The sequence below is a fragment of the Vigna unguiculata genome, chromosome 9 (genome assembly GCF_004118075.2).
Source record: "Vigna unguiculata cultivar IT97K-499-35 chromosome 9, ASM411807v1, whole genome shotgun sequence".
Taxonomy (NCBI): domain Eukaryota; kingdom Viridiplantae; phylum Streptophyta; class Magnoliopsida; order Fabales; family Fabaceae; genus Vigna; species Vigna unguiculata.
In genome coordinates, this window is record NC_040287.1 from 7,975,537 (window position 1) to 7,999,061 (window position 23,525).

The window sequence follows — 23,525 nt, forward strand, 5'->3', positions numbered from 1 at the left end:
GTTCTAAAGACACAAATAGAAATTTTGATTTAATGATCTGAATACACCTTTGCATTTATAAAAGATCAACAATTTTAAAGAGTTTGTTTTACACATGAAACACCCTTATAGTAACATGATGGTCAAACAAATTATCTCAAGAAAAAGAGCAAAATTAGAACTTACTCTATAACTGAAACTGATTGGTTGTCCTAGCTCTTAGGACCATATAGACGTGTTCAAATCTTCAAGAAGATAAGAAACACAATTAGGATTTTAGAGATATGTAAGAGGGTTACCAGAGAACTGTGGAGTTAGAAACTTTCTGAGAAATGAGAGTGACTCTACTTGAAATCTCTATCTATGGTTTTGTCCTTATTTTTTCTAACCGATAATAAAATTTGTATATCCATTTGCTCTTCTAATTATTTTATTTTGTATTATATATATATATATATATATATATATATATATATATATATATATATATATATATATATATATATATATATATATATATATATAATTAATGTTTATTAAGTAAAGTGAAGAGTTTTACGTGATTAAAATGTTAAGAAAAATACGAAAATGAATTTTATTTAATTGGATATTAAATTGTTTATGTTAACATAACTATAATTATAATGAATTATTTAAATCTAAACATTTATACTATTTAAGAAATATTATTAAAAGTGTTAAAAGAGTTAACTTGTAAGACGTGACTCTTGCTATATTATTGTTTTATTGTTCCCAGCAACTCTGAGAAAAGTGAAACTACTTGAAATTCATATAATGCAAGTTGAGAGACGCACACTTAGTGTCACGCTAACTCATTCATGCAATTGGCTCTACCAAATCTGGGATTCTGTCAATGATTAATATAGCATCTTTTGTACCATAAAATGTGGTAAAATTTAAACTTTATTATATGGACGTAGATGATATTGGTTATGACAACATTATTTACGAGTAATTATTTAAACGAAATTATCCCACTAAAACAACATGACATATGTTAGTAAAGTATTAAAATATTCTCTGCTTAGTTAATTTAGACTCACTCAAGTAAGGGTCCATAAGAATATTATAATAAATAAGAGATCATTTATCATGTACATGTCATATGAATCACTAATCTATTAGTTTCACCCTAACTTGATTAAAAAAATGTATATTTTTCTTTATAGGCTACCGGCCAATTATACAATTTAAAATAATACAATGAAAGATTTTCATGAGGGAGACAGAAAGACAATTAATGAAGAAGAAGAAAAGAGAAACTTGTGTATGTAATGCAAAATAGTTAGCTTGGAGAAAAAAGGTCTTATGCCACATTAGCTTGGAGAAAAAAAGGTTTTATACATGTATGGGGTTCCTTTATTGTTTAGTCTGGTATCTATTGGAATTTTCTTATGTTATCCACCTTGTTGGTAAATATAATATTTTTTTTTTTGTTGATCTTTGTAAACTTCAAGATAACTTGTGGTATATCCATTATTTTTTTAGGTTAAATTACTTTTTTAGTCCCTCTATTTGTCATGAAATTTTAGTTTGATCCTTAAGTTTTTTGTTGTCTCAATTTGGTCATCGTCGTTAGTTTGACCAGACGGTGTTAAAGTCAACGCCACGTGTCAATTTTTGGTTTTTTTTTAATTTTTTATTTATTTTTTACATGTGTCACTTCATAGTTATACCACGTGTCAAAGTGACTCAATTTGGTCTCTATATTTATTTTTAGTTTCAATTTAATTCTAATTTTTGTAAAAATGAAGTAATATTGTCCTTCCTTAATTTGACACTAAATTTACTTTTTTTATAAATTTTATGATGATATTCTTACTAAAATTAACGTTTTTATTAAATATTTATATAAATTTTTAAATTAAATTTAAATTCTATACAAAACATTAGACTTTGATTTTGTTTTGAACTTGAAATTTAGTTCCTAAACTTATGTGTGACAAGTTATTTGATTTTTAATCTTCACTAAGTTTGTATAATATAATACAATTGATGTCTTTATATATGATGACAAAATTGTTAATTTTTGAAATTAAGTTTGAGGTTTAACTTTGTTTAATAATAAAACTAAAAAAAACTTATTTAAAAATATTTCTACAAATATTTAATAAAAACGTCAATTTTATTAAGAATATCATCATAAGTTGTATACAAAGATTAAATTGAGTGTCAATCTAAGGAGGGACAATATTGCTTCATTTTTACAAAAAATAGGATTAAATTGAAACTAAAAACAAATATAGGGATCAAATTGAGTCATTTTCACACGTGGCACAATTGTGAAGTGACACGTGTAAGAAATAAAAAAATTCAAAAAAACCATAAATTGACACGTGCCATTGACTTTAACACCGTCTGGTCAAAGTTAACGGTGAGGACCAAATTAAGTCATTTTTAAGAAAATGAGGACTAAATTGAGACAACGAAAAACTTGAGGACCAAACTAAAATTTCATGACAAATAGAGGGACCAAAAGAGTAATTTAACCTTTTTTATTATAGTGGAAGTTTTTATTGGATTATGTTGTGTGAATTTTTTCCTCCATATTGAGCTTTTCCCATGTTAAAAAGAAAAATAGTGTGTGCTAGTTTCTCTCTTCCATGTTTTGTTTATCCCATTGTTTTGCATATTATTTATATAGGGAAGAATTAATCTGAGTTTTGCTTCCACTTGTTATTTTTGTTATCTTCCCAACAACTAGTATCAAAGCTTCGATTAAGAGCTTTGTTTTGTTCTCCAAAGATAGGAGACAATGATGATATGGAAACCATGGTTAAATTGGATTTTATCAATTTTGAATATGGAAATCTGGTATGGAAGATTTGTTATTTTGTAAATACTTGTATTAGGCAATGGATATATTAATCTATTTATCATCATGTATTAGGTGAGATTTTAACTTACAACTTATGAAAGAAATTAGGTTAAGTTGTTTGAGTCTAAATATTACTTGAAAAAAGCATTTCTTATGAACAAGCTAATAAACTTGAAATACAAGGATAGTTCCTCAGTGGTTGAACACTTAAGTAATTTTCAAAATATGGTGAATCAATTGATCATTATGGAGATTGTATAAGATGATGAGATACTAACATTGTTGTTGCTTAGCTCATTACCAGACTATTGGATTGAGTAACTTCCTTATGGAAACTGGCTTTTGATATGGTCAAGATAACCTCTTAGATGAAGAATTTAAGAGAAAGAGTAGCAGTAAAGTTATCTTTTCTACTCAAAATGAAGCTTTAGTTACAGAGTCAAGAGGAAGAAATATATGTATAGAAAATCTCATAAATTTAATAATCATTCTCAAAGATTATTCAATGCACAAGTGATTATTCTCTATTTAGGTTTGGTAGTGAGAACTACATAGTTTAATTGGTAATATATGTAGATGACCTAATACTAGCATGGCCAAATACAAATTCTTTAAACAATTGTCAACATCTTCTTCAAAAATTGTTCAAACTCAACATTGTAGGAGATCTAAAGTTCTTCCTTGGTTTTGAAATTGCTAAGTCAAATCAAGGCATTCATTTATGTCAAAACAAGGATACCATTAACCTCTTAGATGACACAAGATTCAACAATGCAAAATTTAATGGATCATAATCAGCATTTCTCCTCAACTCTAGAGAATCTCTTCAAGACCCTTCTACTTATAAAAGGCTATTAGGAAGACTTGAGTACATAAACATATATTCAAGTTGTTAATCAATTCCAAGATATATAAAGACAACTCCTTCTTTGGCCAAAGGAATTTTTTTTTTCTCTTCAAAATCAACATTAAATCTAAGTGCTTATCTTGGTGCCTGTATTGACAACAAAAGGAGCACCACAAGTGTTTGTATTTTCATGGAGATTCTCTTCTCATATGGAAATAAAAAAGTAAACTACTATTTCTAGATCTTCAACAGAAGCTTGGTATAGGATTATTGCTTCTATAACTTCATAGTTATTATGGCTTAAACAACTCCCCAAATTCTTCTAAAATCAAGCTCAAATTGTCATGGTGTTATGTGATAATATTTATGCTATCTATTTGTCAAAAATCCTATATCTTGCATCATAAATCCATACACATAAACATTAATGTCCATTTTTTTCATAGAATATGTTTAATATGGTTTCATAAGGTTCATCCATGTGAAGTTACAACAAAAACATATTTTCAAAAATATTAAATAAAATGTAATTGAATCATATTCATTATTATAAAAAGGAATTAAAAAGGTATAATAGCTGTGTATGAGTAGGTGGTAGTATGTAGGAATGAAAAAGCATAATTAGAGTCCACATATTGATGATGGAATTCCAGGTGTCAACATATAAAAGAGGGGATTCTTGTACAGTTATTGATTATTTTTTTTCAAAGTTTTAGTCCAATAATTTAGGGATTCATAATGAGACAATAAATGTGCGTAGTTATGAACTATGACCATACATTAAGGAAGTACTTAGAAAAAGTTTGTAACATAAATGTGGAAGAATATGGTAATAGGTTTTGTCGATTTGTTAGCCCAAAATGAGAGAGCAGGTTGAGTAGTGAATAGGAGGGATCGAATCAGCTTCGTATTGGAAAAGGAAAGTTGATAGTTCCAAGGGGATCGTTAATTATGCCACCTTCTTATTTGATGCTAAACCAAAGCTGTCCAGAATAGAATCTTCCTGTCAAATCCCACAAGGAGAGAGAGGGACTAAGAAAGTTTTTTTTTTTTTTAATTTTCATGTTACCGTTTGCAGGACACATTTTTATCCCATATAGAAAAAAAAAATTAAATATGATTTTAGTTTTTAAATTTGGACTTCATTAGAATTCGTTTATGTATGTAACTTTGATACATTTTAGTTCTTTAATTTTAAAAATGAATGAATACATAGTCATTTTAACTTTAAAATGTTAACCTTTTATTACATGTTAAATGACTTATGGCTTTTGGGATTAACATTTAAGCTAGAGTGTGTCAAACGGTATAAACAATTCAAACGTCAACCTAAAACGTCGTTTGACACGTCAAAAAAATGTAATGCAATTGAGTTAGAATGACTATATTAATTCATTTTTAAAGTTTGAGGGTCAAATTATATCAAAGTTTCAGATAGAGACAAAATACAATTTCGCGTTAAAGTTTAGGAAATAAAAACATATTTAACCCATAATTTAGAGTATATAAAATGGATCTAAATCTCACTAATAATTAAAGTTCACTTCTTAATATGATATTAGCATATTCAAAGTATATCTCAGCAATATTGTTAGACTTATCATACTATCCTTATGAGACCATCCATAAATGTTTAGTTTCACATTCAAGATGTATGTGTCTCAACATCAAGAGAGTGTGTAAGAGATATAAACTAGATATAAAAAAAATTTACGATATACAAAATAGATATAAATCTCACTTTACAAATTAATTTTGTAAAATTGAATTAGATTTAAAGTTCATTTCTTAAAAAATTTTAAAAGATTTATATAATATAAAATACTTCTTATATTTTTATATTTTTAAGTGAATAACAAAGGAGATGATTTATGTATTTGAAGTTGCGGATCTTATTTGAATTTTTTTTGGCACAAATCATTTTAAATCCTATCATTTTTCATGTAATAAGAAAATCTAGGTTTTCTTTTTCATCTTTGGTTAATTTAAATTTTAAAGTCCAATACTTCACTCACTCTCCTTCATATATCCAGAGTTCTTTACTTGTTTACTTTCTAGTTGTGTATTCATGGATACCAAACAAGAATTTATTGTAGTACCATGAAGACTTAAATCGTTTAAAAAAAAAGTCTGGTTTGTGTTTATAGATTCTTAGCACAAGAAATAGTTATTGAGCTACTACAAACTATTTATACATGTTTTGAAAGAGGATATTCATACCAATTTGAATTCTTTATCAAGTTTTTTCTGTATTATTTTTCTATTGTGTTTTTAAAATACATTAATTTTAATATTTTAAAATATATTAAAAAAATTTTAATATATCAATGGTATATTTTTAATGATCATGACAACACCAAAATAACTCATATAAGATCTTGTCTCATTAAATCAAACTAATTCAATCGACAATTAATGGACCTTTGATTAAGACAAGTAACTAGGGTTCGTATTTCTTAACCAGGTGATCTAGGATACTATAGTGCATGATGTTACTATAAAAGAAGAAGTATTCACCTTATATACAATCGAAATCTTTGACAATAATCACTGTGTCTGAAAGTAAATAATTTTTTACCAAAACTATGATGTTTTAACATATATATTGGTTCGATGTTGTTCTTGAAAAACCTTGTATCAATATCTGTCTATTGGTAGTTCGGTTATTAGTTCAATCAATGGGTTTCTTACCCAAGAGAATATAGTTGACTTGTTAGAATTTCTTTTCTTTTCTTTTCTTTCCTTCAACTGTACCAAAAAATATTCAGGTTCATTCAATTTGTATATTCCATATGATTATTTGGACCAGTTACTATTAAATTTGATTTTGATGCGGTTTTAATTCAATTAAGCTAAGACTTTGGACCAATTTGGTTGGTTCAATTTAAATGATTAAATCAGTCAATTAATCCAAATAATTAATCACCTCTAATTATTTGGGTATTAAGGTTCACTAAAGTAGAGCATCAAAAAATTTATGTATCCCCTTCTATTCTTTTATAATATATAACATTCGTTTAAGGTCGCACTTTTTTAATTCTACATTTCGTATAAATCCGTATTTAAAAAGGAAAAATTTTCAAATCAATAATTTTAAGACTTTATTTTTATAAAAAATCACGTAAAGTTATTTGACTTTATATTATATTACATTTTATTATATATATTGAAAGAAAATATATGAATAAAATAAAATAACAAGTTTTTTCAGTATCATATCTTTTATATCTCTCATATTTTTACGATTTCTACAAATTCTCGACACTCATAATATTTCATACTGTAATTATATGATATCTAATATTTTATATTGTAATACAACTCTTAAAATTTCATAAGTCTACATCCCAATTAAGTCTGCATCAAATTCTCAAGATTAAAATGCGGACTTAAACGAATGTTTACCATAGTTGATTCAATTTTTTTTTTTAAATAAGGAAAACATTTACTCTTTTCTATTTTTGATACAATCTATTAGAATATCTTTTTAGTTGTCTCACTTCAATGTAGTATTTTTGTCTTATTATATTTTGTCTCTTTTATCTTAATTTGTTTTTTTTTTCACGTTAATTAAATAAAGGCACAATTGAAATAAAAAAGAAACAAAATATAAAACATACTTTTTTATTAAAAAAGGAGAAGAGAGAAATACTGCCTCTATTCCTAAAATGAAAGGTTAAAATACCTCTAATTTAGTAATGATGTAACTAAAAATATGATTAAATATATTTTAAATCTAAACTATTTTTGAAAATTATTTTTAAATTAAATTATATATCTATTTTGTTTCTGATTTTTGTAAAAGTCATATAACATATCCTCTACAACAACAAAAATACAGAAAATATTTTTCATGCAACTCCGACTATAATATATATATAATATGAAAAATACATAGCAAAAGATATTTATAGATTCCTGACCAACAAAATCATCACATAATTATTGGAATCAAACGTTGGTCTCTGAAATATGAATTTGTTCTTTATTGACTAATTTTATTTTATTTTTTGCTTTTGAGAAAGGATGAGATGCTTTTATTCTTGAATGATAATAGTTCCTCTAGGTATTTTTTCTTCTCTCTTTTAGCTTTACCTGAATAGATATGGCAATAATTGTAGGTTGTAGCTATCTAGGTAATTGGGTGGTTGGTTGGGTTCATACTGTTTCATCTTTCTTTCAACTTTCAAAATGCAAGATTATTCCATTTGGTTAACAATTCCACGAAATATCACATCATATAAATTCCCATGCATTCAGTACCTTTTTCTTTCAGAGTTATTATGAATACAAACTCAATGGAGCATCACCATGTATAACTTAGACACGTTTTCTTATTCCCATAAGAATATATACAGAAAGATTGAAACTTTTCCTACATATTCATTCTTTCAACTTCCAAGTTGGGATAATCTCAATGAAATTATTATTCCCATGCTTTTAATTTCATTTTCTTCACAAAGGCAGACACGTAATTAACTAGATTATTTACTTGCTTCCATGTTTACTATTATCTCTCGGAGATTCCATATTGATTAAAGCAGTGGCAGATCTTGATTAAAATTTTTGGAGGAGTCAAAACAATATACTCAATTTATATATTTAAGATTTTTGTCACTAATTCAGGAAAAAATAATACATAATTTAATATAACTATAATTATAACAGAAAATACATATATCTAAATAATATTGTCATTTATTTTTTCATATTTTTGAACTTATCAAATAATTGAATCATAACTACATTTTTTAGCTTTTTTTTCAATGTAAATAACCATATTATCTGCAAAATATTGATTTTCCATTTTACTAATATGCACAAGTCATCACAAGCTTTTGTTCTCATCTTCACTTATTTTTTATCAATTTTAAAAAATAAATTTATTCTTTATTTTTTTATCAATATACCTGTCTATAAAACAAGTTTAAGACTAAAAAAATAATTTATTATAATTTAATCAAAAATTGAGAGACATAATTACTAAAAATAACTATGATAATCAAGTTACACTTAAAAATCTTCTATAAAAAATCACATAATACATTATTTGCTCTTCTTTTTTTCATATAAAATGAATATACAAAAGGGTAATGAGATAAAAAAAATAGGACTAAATATTAAACAAGTATTGCACTACCAAGTGAGATAAGAGAAATTTTTTCCTTTAAGAATAAGAGAAGATATGAAAAAGATGAGGACAAAAATAATGAGTTTCTGTTTAACTTTTTTTTCGTAACAAAAGAAATTAGGTAAGAGTAAGAAATGAGTACAACACGTGAAAAAACACAAAAAAATAATAAAAATTATCTTAAAATTTTTTTTATTATATTTAATTTATATTGTACTATTTATTAAAATTAAATGATGTACTTTATAAAAAAATAAAAAAATACCTAATTTATTTTTTATTAATTTTTGATATATTACTATCTAATTTAAAATGATACACATAATTTAAAACATTTAAAAATATATAATTTAAAAAATTTTAATACATAAAACTTAAAAAAAAGTTAAAAAAGTTGGGGGGTCGTGGCCCCCGCCCGCTCCTATGTGGCTATGCCACTGGATTAAAGATAAATCTGTTAGCATAAGTATATGTTTTAAACCCATTTACTTGTTGCTCTTAGGGTTACCTTTGTATGTGTATATATAACACATCTCTTATAACATTTTAAACACACTCAATAATACACAATTTCCTTCTCCATATATATATATATATATATATATATATATATATATATATATATATATATATATATTGTTTTCTATATGGTATCAAGAGTCCTAAATGATCCATGATTGAGAAGGGATCCTTACTGTAGTTCCTCTTCCTTAAACCCTTGGCCATCAACCCTAAGCCATATGTCTCTTTTGCAAATTTTATGATTGAGAAGAGATTTTTGCACTAGTTCCTATTTCCTAAGCCTTGAGCCCTAAGCCCTAAGCCTCTTTCTCAATTTTTCAAGTTTCACCTAATTGTAATTTTGTTTTCTGCTTTGAGGCGTTTTTGGAGGTTCTGCCCCAAGTTCTTTATGCCATTTTAAGATATTTGCAATTCTCTAATATTGGGATATGTTTTGTTCGTTGCTTCCATTGTGTGATTCACATCTTTGTTTTGTATTCGATTTATAATGACAACTCGTAAAGATTATTCTCTTTCGTCTATTAGTGTGCAATTGGATGGTAAAAATTATTCCTACTGAACTTATGTTATGAAAAAATTTCTTCGTGGAAAGTCCATGTGGGGTTATGTTTCAGGTGATTGGGATAGGGAGTAGGCAAGGTGGACTCTATAATTAGTTCAAGGAATCAACAATTGCAGTCTAGTATGGATTTATCTTCGTTTTGCTTGTCTTCTTCTTCCTCAGCTTGCATTTGGTAGTGTTACAAGCACCTCAACATTTAGACCTTTCACAATTTTGGCATTTGGTATTTGGTCTTTTGCAATTTTGGCATTTGTTATTTTGACCTTTCGCAATTTTGGCATTCGGTATTTGGACCTTTTACAATTTTGGCATTGGGTATTTGGATTTTTTGTAATTTTGGCATTTGGCCTTTGGACCTTTCGCAATTTTGGTATTTGGTATTTGGACCTTTTGCAATTTTGGTATTTGGATCTTTCACAATTTTGGCATTTGGTATTTAGACCTTTTGCAATTTTGACATTTGAAATTTGGACCTTTCGCAATTTTGACCTTTGCATTTGGGTCATGTGTCTGCATCTCGTTTAAAGTTTTTGCAATCTATTGGAGTCTTGGGTACTTTGAACAATCATGACATTTCTAATTGTAATGGTTGTAAACTTCAAAATTTTCTGCTTTACGCTTTCGTTTTTTTTTTTATTTGACAAACTCTTAATGTATTTTTAGCTGTAGTATTGTGAGTTTGAGGGAATGTTAACATAAGTTCATGTTTTAGGCTCATTTACTTGTTGTTCTTAGGAAATACTATCGAGATGTATATGATTCAGTGTGAGGCCACTCATTAGTATCTTAGTCTTACACTCGAGATGTATATGATTCAGTGTGAGAGGCTCATTAATATCTTAGTCTTACACTCGAGATGTATATGATTCAATGTGAGAGGTGTGTGTTGGAGATTTCCACATTAACTAGAGATAAGTTTATTTCATAGTATATGTTCTGATCCGACCCAAGTTCGTCTGACAATCATCGTTAGGAACAACCACTGCATTCCCGAGGTATTGTCCACTTTGGAGCTGTGTGGAGCTCCATCACAGTTTTGTCCTTAAAAGGCACCTCGGAGGGTGGAGGGGGACTTATTGGTTGACCTCGACTCCTAAGTGATGTGAGACTTATTAGTTGTATCGAAACAAGCCCCCTAGTCGAGGGCAAGGGGAGTTGAAGGGGAGTTTTCGTTCCCACATACGATGTCAATGTTCTGATCTTACTCAAGTTCGTCCGACAACCATCGTTAGGAACAACCACCGCGTTCCTGAGGTATTATCCACTTTGGAGTTGCATGGAGCTCCATCACGATCCGACCCAAGTACTTCTCTTGTGAATGTTTATGATGTATGACTAGTAACATCTTTTCATTTATTTTTTGTTACTGGAATGACTCCAATGTGTCTCCACTTAAGTGTTTAAGTTGAATTGTTGTTTCCTATTAGTGTGATCCAAGAGTTAGGACATATCCTTCTTGATTGCATTCAGAGTTGATCTTGTTATGCTTCTTATCTAGTATATGTTTACATGTAATGAGATACATATACCCTACTTCACTTTTACTCATTCGTAAGATACCTTAAACACATGAAAAGTATCATTATTGTTAGCCAAAAACAATATTTATGTAAATTTAGAATAATCATCAACTACAACCAATCTACAATTTTTTGTCAAACCAAATAGATCCATATGTATGTCAAACCAAATAGATCCATATGTAGAAGCTTTAAAGGTGATGTATTGGAAGCACAAATTTTTCATTTAAAATAACTTTTTTACTATTTTCCTTTTTGGCATACTTCATAGAGAAGATGAGTTTTTTTTATGAATCAACAATACTCTTAATAGGTTCTCCTTGAAAGCTTTGAAATATATTTGATGTTAAAAGGAGTTTTTTATGTCAAAGCCATCTTTCATATTCTAGAAAGCAAACAAGTGATTGTCTACTTATTCAAATCTATCATATCAATCTCATAAACATTGTTCTTTCATCTAGTAGTGAAGAGAGTTTGACCATTCGAGGATGAAACTATACAATTATCCTTACTAAAGGAGACAATATAACTATTTTACATAATTGACTTATGCTCAGTGGGTTATACTTGAGTCTTCGACATACAAAAGCAGTTTGAATTAAGACAAGGGAAGTGAGTCCTATGGAACAAATACATGTTATCTTACCCTTGTTGGCTCATCTAAAGGTTACTTTGCCTCTAATTTTGAAGGTTTAGGGATGTATTGTGGGCATCTATAGTCCTTACTTTCTTCCCATAGAATAAATCTACAATAGTAAATAGAAGTTTTTTTGGTACCCAAACCTTTTGGTTTCTTTCCTATTAGTTTTATGAAATTATTTCTAGTGTTTATATTTGACACTTTTGTGTCCAAACTTGTCATAATGAAGGAAAATACCTTTAATCTATATGTAGAATTCTTTTTCTTTTTATCTTTCTTACCAATAAGATCATATCCTAGTCTAGATTTTTCAAAGGCATGACTGGAAGTAGAAAATAAGTTAAAACTTTGAACTAGTGAATTTTTAACTTTTTCTCTAATTTGAAATACCACTCAAAGATTGAGTTGCAACTCATGAGAAAATTTTCATAAGATACTTCTCATCTTCTTCAGATGATAAATGTGAAAAATAGGTTAAAACTCAAAAAGGATGGTTGAATTGTGCTTTAAAACTTGTTTACAATGTTCGCAAAATATTGTTTAATGATGTATAGTCACATGTTTTACTTGACAAAGGTACTATCCAGTGATTTTCTTAGTGAGATTTAATGAATTTATTGAAAGAATAGAGCTATTATATGTACCAATAGTAGGAAGGAACACTTGGTATAAAGTTAATGATACGACTAAAAGTAAAATAGATAAAGTCTTGATATCCATAGAATGGTTTGAAAAGTGGCCCGAATGTAAATAATAGGTAAAAGAAAGACAAGTCCCTGGTCATTATGCATTAATTCTTAAGTTTACCTCAATTGATTGGGGCCTCAAGCCATTTAGGATGTTGAATGTATGGGTTTGTGATCCGGGTTTGAAAGAAATGGTAAAAAAAAAATCATGGTTCTCATATATTGAAATCAGAAACACTATGGTATACTACAAAAGATAAATGCTGAGGCAATTAATATTATGAATTCATGAGAATATAGTGCAAGATAGCATTGGATGGTGAGTAGGTACCAAGAGATTTGACGTTTTCCCTCAAATGCAAATTTTCTTTTCATATAAACCAAAACAAAGTGCATGTGTAGACATTAACAAATATCATGTGAATCCTTTACAAATGGTTTAAAATCGAAATTACATAGTACCATATCTATTCATTAGTTTGGTAGTGTCATTGAGTGAGGCTATCTAAATGTTGTCCCTCCCCGTGTGCACTGCAATAAACTAGTTTCATCTAAAAGTCTTTTAGTTCCTGCTAAAAGATAAAAAAAATCAATAAGTGATAAAAAGAATAAATGCTCGTTAATCATATAGAACTAGAGGAAGGGGGAAATTCCCTTGGATGGTGCGGTGATTTGCATTGTGAACATTGAAATTATGAAGTACCTCTCCATGTTGTGGGGCTACTGCATTTTTGTGTCATGAGAGATATTGAAATAGAGGAAATAAGGAAAAGAGGGAAAAGTAATTTATAATATCGTAAAATATCTTTTTTCCCTTTCATTCCTCCTAATTTGCAAGGCAAGAAAAATGAAACAAAACAATGGTATATGTTCCATACCAGTTCACCTTATTGCATCATCTTCTTATATATCCAAGCAATGGAATTTAATCCCATCCCATTTCATTCCACCTTCTTCCACCAATCCAATCAAATATTTAGATTTTTGTATACTTGTCTAAATAATGTGAAAACCATCCCTGGTTATATAGTAAAAATTATAGAACACATAAACAAGTTGAGTGTAAACATCACAAAATGTGCACAAACCTACACCTAAGACTTTTGAAATTAATAATAAGAAAGTAAGTATAACTCCAAAATCAAGAATGTTAAAAGAACAAAAAGTATTATGCATCAACATATTTTAGATATGACACCAAATAATATTATCAACATGTACTAGAAAAAATGAGAACACAAGAAAACAAAGAGCATAACCTCATTGCTTCAAGTGTCTTGTAGTCTCAAACACTTAATGACCATCAAATTAATATCTATGTGTGATACAACTGGTATCTTTATTACTTAGAATGGGTGTTCTGCTATCATGCTTTAAATTTAAAACACAGATACCATGCAAGTTGGGTGCTAAAAAGAAAAAGACAACAAGAGTAATAATACCGTATTATTCTATGAACATTATTTGTATTCCTCAATTATAAAACAAAGCGCACCAAAAGGCTTATCATAACAAAAGTCTTGTTCTGCTAAGCAACCTAAGATGGTATCCAATCTATTCCAAATAAAAGCAAGAAGAACACAGAAAACAACAACTAGAAGCAGCTTCTTCAAATAATAATCTTGTTGACCTTGATGAGTGCGAAGAGGATATCCATGAGCATCGCCATGTTCATCATTGTGCTCACCACAATCACGTTGCAGAGTTTCATCGTGGTTGCAAATGATCTTATGTCACCGACATCTAGAGTTGGTGAATCGGTAGATCTAAGTCGCTCTTGTAAGAATCCAACTACGAAATTTCGCATGAGGATTCAGAGCTGAGGTTATGGTTTTTCCTGTTGAGGTTCAAACCCAATTCACGAAGAGTCTTTCTTCCCCATATTAGGGTTTGCATCATTAAAGGATCTTGATCTTAATTGTCTTTTATTCATGTATTTTGTGTTAATCCCATGAAATAATTTAGGATGTTGTTATTTTATTTCAAAAACAGGTTTACTTTGATGTTTGTGGACTTTTGTAGAAAATAATGGAAGATTGAAGAAAAATCACTAGTAGCTGCCTAGAGTCACTCGCCCAGCTACCTAGACGTGCTCGCTCAGCGACCAAGACTCACTAGCCCAGCAAGGAAGGCTTGTTAGCCCAGCGAGAATGTATGTTGGCCAAGCGAATTTCAATTTTTGCTTAAACATTAAAAGTGTCGAGACTTGAAAAGAAACACACTTCTAGGGCTTAAAGGATTCATCTTTCTTCATTCATTCTACGATTCCAACTCCATTTGTGCTCTAGATGTATATGAGTATCTAAACTCCATTTCATTGGGGTTGGATGTAATGTACCTAAACTCATTGTAGTTTCATCTATACAATAGAATCTCTTTCACTGCTTTTGTGTTCTATCTACATTTTTTTCGTGCATGATGGAATATCTATGCGTTTTTATGGTATCTAATCATTGGAAAGTGTTTTGGAACCCTAGACATGGATAGAACAACCTAGAGGTTTGGTTTTAGACATAGACCAAAGCTTTTGGTCATTCTAGACATCGTTTTTAATGTGTCTTTTGTGTTTAAACATCTAAGGGATTAGTATTTTTACACAAAAGTTCAATACATGCCCCTAAGGGATTAGGGCTTGAATACCTTTGATGTCAATGCTTGAGTAGATGAGAGATATATATTGTGAGATGATTGCTTAGAGTTTTGGTCATGAATTCCAACCCCAATGAGTCTTTGTCTTGATTATTTTATCACTTGCAAGTTTAGAAATATCTATGTTTTCACTTGTTTCAAATTAATCTATGGTTACATTTAATGCTTAAATTAGTAAGTATGCCTAGTTAACTAAACAAACGCAATTTTCGTGGGAAAACGATACTTGGACTTACCATTTTTATTACTTGCATGACTTGGTACACTTGCCAAAGTCTTAACAACTATGTTCTACTGATGGCCCTTTTGACGAGTGAAGGTCTGGCTACTGCGATGACGGTTCAAATGAAGGTCTTAGTGAAAGGAGTCGGTGAATAACAAGGGATTCCAAAGTTTGTTCAGACTTAGCATTTTGCAGTGGAGAGTGTCATTTCAAAGAGGGTGAGACTGTTATTTCATAAGGTTTATGGTTGTTTTGCAATGAAGAATCTAACATTTGTTAGACTTAGAAAATAAAAAAGTATGTTATCTAGATAACATATTACTTTTAATTAAAAAAGGTTAAAATACTCTCTTGGTCCTCGTTTTTGTACCAAAATCTCAATTTGGTCCTCCTATTTTTATTAGTCTCAATTAGGTCCACCCTTTTGTACATCATTAACAATTAGGTCTTTTTCGTTAGTATAGAACTAACACCATTAAGTAGGTGCCACATGTCAGCTCCTCATTTTTTAAAATTTTTTTTTGAATTTCTAATTATTTTTTCAAAAAATTTTAATTTTTAAAAAAAATATTTATGCCACGTGTCACATCTGTAGTGTGCCACGTGTCAATCTAATACGGGGACACGTGTCAAATTAGTGTATGAATCTCAATTTAGTTGTCATATTTGTTAATTTGATTTGATTTCAGTTCTAAATTTTTGTAAAAATTTTCGATTTCAGGCGCTCCAAATTTAAACCAAATTTAATTTTTATATAAATGTTATGATGATATTTTTATTACAAGTGATATTTCTATTACATGTTTTTAACAATATTTAATTTATTTAAATTTATATTTTACATTAAACTTTATTTAAATTTTATTTTAAAATTATAAATATATAGATTTATAAATTTATATTCGAAATATTTGTATAACATTATATATCAACAATTTTTTAGAGTTGGCTTAAAAATAACAATTTTATAAATTCAAATGTAAAATTTTAAAACAATTTTATAACAAATTAAAATAAATATATTTAAAATTTTAATATTAAATACAATTAATATTATTAAAATATTTAATAAAAATATCAATTTTAATAAAAATAATCATAACATTTATATAAAAATAAAATTTGGTCTCGATTTTTAAAAATGTTTGGGACTGAAATCAAATCAAATTAACAAATATGATGACCAAATTGAAATCCATACAATAATTTGACACGTGTCACCATATTAGATTGACACGTGGCAAACTACAAACGTGACATGTGACATAAAGATTTAAAAAAAATTCAAATTTAAAAAAAATTCAAAATTTAAAAATTCAAAAAAAATGAGGAGGTGACACATGGTACCTACTTAACGATGTTAGTTCTATACTAACAGAAAGGACCTAATTGTTACTAATTTACAAAAATATGGACCTAATTGAGACTAATAAAAATATGAGGACTAAATTGAGATTTTGGTACAAAAACGAGGACCAACAGAGTATTTTAACCATTAAAAAATTTATATATAATCGTTACATATGAGAATAGAGAGATAGCTAGGTTTGAATAAGAAACTCTATGCAAATATAAGGAAGAAGATGGATCGGGTATAAGAGATGTAGAAAACTTTAACAAAGCCCTTCTAGCAAAATGGAAATGGATACTAAGTGTGAAAAACTAGGGTACATGGAAAAGAAGTGTTAAAGTCTAAGTATGGATCATGAAGGGACTTAATAAATAGTGCTAAAAATGAATCCTAGTGGTGAAGAGATCTATGTATGGTAAGTGGGTGCAATCACTAAGGTAAATCGGTTTGAAAATAGAAGAACATTTGAAATGCTTTGGTTTGAATCTTTTGTCCTTCAAGAAATCTTTTGATTAAAGAAGTTTTGTAAATAGTTTTTGGAAAAGGATTAGAGCACCTCGAAGTGCTCTAGTATTAATATATTTTATGCTAATAACATAAAGTTATTTTCTTAACAGGTTATGTTTGATGAGAAAAGTCATACACAACTTCAAGTTCGATTAATGGATTGTTTTTAAGACTTTTCAAAATCTACTTTTATAAAATTCTCTTTTTGAGATTAACTACAGTTAAATACTATGCAATTTAAAAAACTTAAGAGATAAGGATTAAGTTACATTATGTTTTTATATCGGTTCTCCTATTAACAATACATTCAATTCTCAAACAATAGATTAAGTTTCACTAGAAAGACTATTACTTGAAGATACAAACAAATATTATTTAGACCTTATAGTCATTATTGACTAAAATTGAGTATTACTTGGACCGTAACCACTCATGGATAAGACTCAATGTTATTTGAAACATAATCACTCTTAGTTAAGCTTGGGTATTATTTAGAACACAATAATTTTTAACTAAGGCTGAGTATTATTTATAATACAACCATTTTTAGCTAAATTTGAGAATTATTTAGACCATAACTACTATTGGTTAAGATTAAGTTGTTTTGAATGTAACCTCTTATAACTAAGATTGAGTATTAAGATACAACCCTTGTATAGATATATATCGCAAGTTTTGTTTATGGAAAGAAAATAGCATCTTAACACATATCTAAAGTTTATTCACTCTTGCTATGTAAACATAAATAATGTTTTCGTGATAATTTAGTTACCTGATACTTCTCAATCTTACTTTAAGAAAAAATTCTAACTATTTATTGAATATTTGAGTTAAGTTAAAGTTAAGATAATTCACAAATATTTTATATTTAAAATAAGATTTGAAATATACCGAAATAAATCCTAAATCTTATTACATAACAAAATTTGACCTGAACATTTTCTTTGTATTAAAATATTATAGGCAAACTCAATGGCACGAGGAATTTAACCAGTATGTCTATAAAATATATGAAAAAAAAAGTTATTTTTACGTATTTTAACGACTTATTTTCCATAATAAAATTATAATTTGTACATGTTCGATAAAAGAAAACAATTTGTAAATGTAAAGTGCCTTCATTTTTTCACTTTAAAGAACTAAAAATTTAATTCTGATATTTAAATAAAAAATAGTACTTATAATCATTGATATTTTAAAAAAATAATTTTTCCATATAAATAATTATTTTAAATCAATAAATATTGATATATTTCAATTTTAAAATAATTAAATGCTACTACTTTTACTTTAAAATTTTTAATTTTATTTGAATTTTATTAATTATGATAATTAATTCAGTGTTTAATAATTATCATATATATATATATATTTATTAAAAAACTAATGTTAATATTTAATTATTTTAGCCGTTAATAAAATTATTTTTTTTTATTAAACATTTAGTTCATGATACACTTTAATTGATTTAAAATATAAATGAAGCATAGAGTCGAAGAAGCAGAGAGCGTGTTTGCAACACGTGCACAAAACAGCCGTTAACTTAGCCATCCAGGCCAGGCCACAATTCAAACGGCGATTCCACCCGTCCCGATTACCATTACCAATTCATTTTCTTTCTTTGTCTTTTAATAATCTTTTTCTATTTTCTCTTTTATATTATATATATATATATATAATTTAGATTTTTCCCCGTCTTACAATTAGTTTATAATTTTTCATACACAAATAAATATTTTTATTTTATTTTATATAATTTTATTTATCACATAAAATATAATAATTAAATATATTATTTAGAATATTTTATTTATGTAATTAATTTTTATGCACAGTAAAAATTTTAATATCTGAATTATGTTAATACTCGAAAAATTTATCAATATTTTTTCATGTTGATGTCAAAAAATTTATAATAATTTACTATCAATAAAAATTTATTAAAAAATAAAATAAGAGAATATTAAAATAAAACAGTAGACTCATAATAAAAATTATATCTCACATCACTTTCTAGTAAAATTAAATTAGTTAACTTTAAAGTACATAAAATTCCAAAAATATATTCCTAATAGCATTCGTTTATAGAAAATAGAAAATAGACAAATAATGATGACTAAAATATTCTTTTTTCTTCTTAACTTTATTATTAATTCTTTTACATTGATTTTTTTATCATAAATTTTATAATTTGACTTTAAGATATTACGAAGATAAAATAGAAAAATAATTTATATAAAAAAGAATCTATTACATAGTAGTATATCTAATAATAATAATATTATTATTATAAATAAAGAAATCTCACCCTTGCATCGAGTGTTCTATTGACACAACATGAAACACACACATGACAGAACAGGCTGCAACAACAACATAGCCACAACTAAATGACACCCACGAAGAGGGAGAGAAAGAGAGACGCCACTAACTCTCTGCGTGGCTAGCTCGCACAACCCTGACCCAGAGAAACCCGTTTGGAATTTGTTTCTCTTTTATCTAAATTCGTAAGCTTCTCTTTATGTCTTGTTTTTGTTTTATAATCTTTTTTTGGGAGAGGGGTTAATTGATGGTTTGTTTTCTTGGCTTTTGAGCTTTTGTTGCGTTGTTGTCTGTGTTTTTGTTTCTTTTTTCCAGACTTAGAGCTCGGAAAAGGGGAAAAGTGTATATGGGGTTGCTGCCAATGTAAATTAGAAGTGATCTTCTTTTGTTTTTTTTTTTTTGTTTTTTTTTTTCTTCTGTTGATTTATTAGGGATGAGAAACTTCCGGCTTTGAATTTGGAATTACTCGATGTCATTTTGATTCTACTTTTCTGTTTTTAATTCGACTAATTCTTGAAATTTTACGCCTTTTTACTTAGATTTTTATGCCGATTCACCTAATGAGATCTGTTTTTTTCTTTGTGGTTTAATTTTCTCTTGAAGTCTGGTTATTATGTTTGATTGGTTCTTGTGATAACTTGCATGTTTAAAGTAGTGCTTCTGATCTGCGTGCATGCTCTAAATTTTGTGCCACATCATGATTGACCAAGAGGATGTTTCTGAATCATTGTAAACTTTCGAATTCTGGGTGAATATTGTTAATATTCCTTATTTGTTTGGTTATTTGATTGATATCAGAAGTGCATGCGTTGTTGATTAGGGGTATCATCTTGTGACTCATGAAGAATTGATGTTTGTGGTGTTGTGATTTTGGCTTAAATTTGTCATATGTTTCTTGTAAGTATTTTTGTCATCAGTATAGTGGTGTTGTCCTAGTTAATGTTTTTAATCTTGATGAATAAGAAGACTTTTCCTTTGTAACCAGATTGATTCTTTCGGTCGACATGTTGGAGGGTCCAACCTTTCTTGTTTCGAGGGACTTACCGAGCTCTTGTGAGCAAGAGACCAGGTGGATTTACAACTCCTTCTGCGTGATGCAGCTCACAAACAATAAGCGTGGACTGGAGCTAGAGGAAGAAGCTGTGCTGAGAAAGTCATGCAAGCTTTCAGATGCTCTCGAGGAAGGGGAAACAAAAAAGAACATTCAAGATCTTTCCCTATCCCTTAACCAAGCAAATGACCAAAATCATGCAACCGACCAGACAGACTCAACTTCACTTATCTATCAACTTGGTCGGGACATCTCAATTAATTGTCTCCTACGATGTTCAAGGTCTGACTATGGTTCGATTGCCTCATTGAACCAAAGTTTCCGATCTCTCATCCGGACAGGAGAGCTTTACAGGCTGAGGCGGCAGATGGGTATCATAGAGCATTGGGTTTACTTCTCTTGCAATCTCCCTGAATGGGAGGCATTTGATCCAAACACTGGTAGATGGATGCGCTTGCCTAGAATGCCTTCTAATGAATGCTTTATCTGTTCAGATAAGGAGTCATTAGCTGTTGGAACAGAGCTTCTTGTTTTTGGAAAGGAGATAATGTCTCCTGTGATATACAGATATAGCATTCTGATGAACTCATGGTCATCTGGTATGGAAATGAATGTTCCTAGATGCCTGTTTGGTTCTGCCAGCCTTGGAGAAATTGCCATATTAGCTGGTGGTTGTGATCCGCGTGGCAACATTTTGAGCTCTGCAGAGCTTTATAACTCTGAAACTGGGACCTGGGAGCTTCTACCAAACATGAACAAAGCTAGGAAAATGTGTTCTGGTGTATTTATAGATGGAAAATTTTATGTCATTGGTGGGATTGGAGTAGGTAACTCACGACAGTTAACATGTGGTGAAGAGTTTGATCTGCAGACGAGAAAGTGGAGGGAAATACCCAACATGTTCCCTAGGAGAAATGGAGGATCTGAGGTGACTGATGTTTCTGCTGCTGCTGAGGCACCTCCGTTGGTTGCAGTTGTAAATAATGTATTGTATGCTGCAGATTATGCCCTGCAAGAGGTAAGGAGATATGATAAAGACAATAATTCATGGGTGACTATTGGAAGATTACCTGATCGAATAGTCTCAATGAATGGCTGGGGATTAGCCTTTCGTGCATGTGGGAATAGGCTAATTGTTATTGGTGGACCAAGAGCTTTGGATGGAAGGGTAATTGAGATCAATGCATGTGTCCCTGGTGAAGGTGTGCCAGAGTGGAACCTGCTTGCTAGCAGGCAATCAGGAAGCTTTGTGTATAACTGTGCAGTTATGGGATGCTGAGAAGTGTGCTTTTGGTGATAAAGCTGTATGGATTTCTTCTGAATGGAATTAACATTCTTCACTTTCAAGGAGAGATGATTCTGCTAATGGGTAATATGCCCACTTTTTGGGGTAAATGTTTACTCCTATTTAGAGTAATAGATACAGTTTTAGAAGGTTCACAAATATGAGTCTTTTCATTTTAAGTGATCATGATGGTTTTCAAATGTTGACACCATGAATGGTGAATAATTAGCTCTCAGTACATGTTGGGTTTCAATTACCATTTTCATAAGTTCAATTGATGCGTAGCAGAATTGTAACTGGTCTCAGTTTTGTCTGTTCTGCTCTCTCTTACCCTCTTTAAATTTGTATTCTAATTTGTCTTCAGATGCTCGCATACCCTTTTTGTGTTGCCTGGAATTCACCACCTCCTTCCCAAGTTGCAGAAAAAAATGAGACATAAACAATAACCTATTTTTTGTCTTTTGACTGTTCTTTAGTAGGTCTTGATTGTTTTGGGAAACTGGTCAATTGCATAATCCAAGCTGTATCATTCTGTTTGTCTCAGTTTGAGACAAAAAGAACTCAAACAAGGTTCTGTGTGCTTCTATTGTGGTAAATCTTGGAGAATCAGTGATATTGTTTTCAATTCCCGCAATTTAGGAGTTATAGAAAGGAAATTAGGATATTTGGAGGCTTTATTTCATTGTTAACACTAATAATCTAGATGAGGGCTGATTAAGTTAGTCTGCGGCCTGAGCAGTACACACTGCAAAATTTCAGAACGTTATCTATAGATTGTGTTTAGATACTTATTTGATGATTTTCAGTGAAGTTTGTGTTGATGATACTATTGAACTTCAATAACTAGTATTGGTTTGTTGGCATAATAGTTAATTGCAGTTCAACAAAATTGAAACAAGCAAATCATAGTTTACTCAAACAATTTAGATGTAAGATAGAATGGTCTGTGTTTTGAAACTGGCATACCAGTTATTATTGAGTCATAATTATTAGAAAATGACCTAATCAATCTTCTGAGAAGATTCTACTTTTCAGTTCCAGCAATATTGAAAGTATAAGATGTCTGTTTGTATGAAGAATTTTATAAACACATTTAAAGGAAAATAAAATAAGAAAAAATGAAATAAACTTTTTTGAAAGATAAGTTCAGTTTATGTAAAAGATAATACTTAGAAACTTTCTAGAATTGGTTTTTTTGAGGTAGTTTTTAATGTATACATAAATTAACTTTGGTCTGTTCAAAAGCTTTTTTCTTTTATTTTTATAAGTAATAATGGAAAAATTTATGAAAAAAAAACATTATTTAGTATGAGAAATGATTGTTTTATGATGGAGCAGTTTTTTTTTTCATTATGTAGGATTAAATGCATAGGAAAAATGTCTGGTCAGTCTTGTTTCTTTGTCTACATCA

General features: G+C 29.1%; 1 protein-coding gene across 2 annotated transcripts; it reads left to right on the forward strand.

The window, feature by feature from the left end:
• The first annotated feature begins 19,787 nt into the window (after nucleotides 1-19,787).
• Nucleotides 19,788-22,477, forward strand: LOC114164147 (F-box/kelch-repeat protein At1g74510). 2 transcript variants are annotated; one of them, XM_028048692.1, is made up of 3 exons: nucleotides 19,788-19,963; nucleotides 20,577-20,675; nucleotides 20,764-22,477. In XM_028048692.1, the coding sequence occupies exon 3, from the start codon at nucleotides 20,783-20,785 to the stop codon at nucleotides 22,106-22,108; it is 1,326 nt and encodes a 441-aa protein (XP_027904493.1). In that variant the 5' UTR covers nucleotides 19,788-19,963; nucleotides 20,577-20,675; nucleotides 20,764-20,782; the 3' UTR covers nucleotides 22,109-22,477. The 2 variants fall into 2 exon arrangements, with proteins under 2 accessions (XP_027904493.1, XP_027904492.1); XM_028048691.1 differs by lacking the exon at nucleotides 20,577-20,675.
• The last annotated feature ends 1,048 nt before the right edge of the window (nucleotides 22,478-23,525 follow it).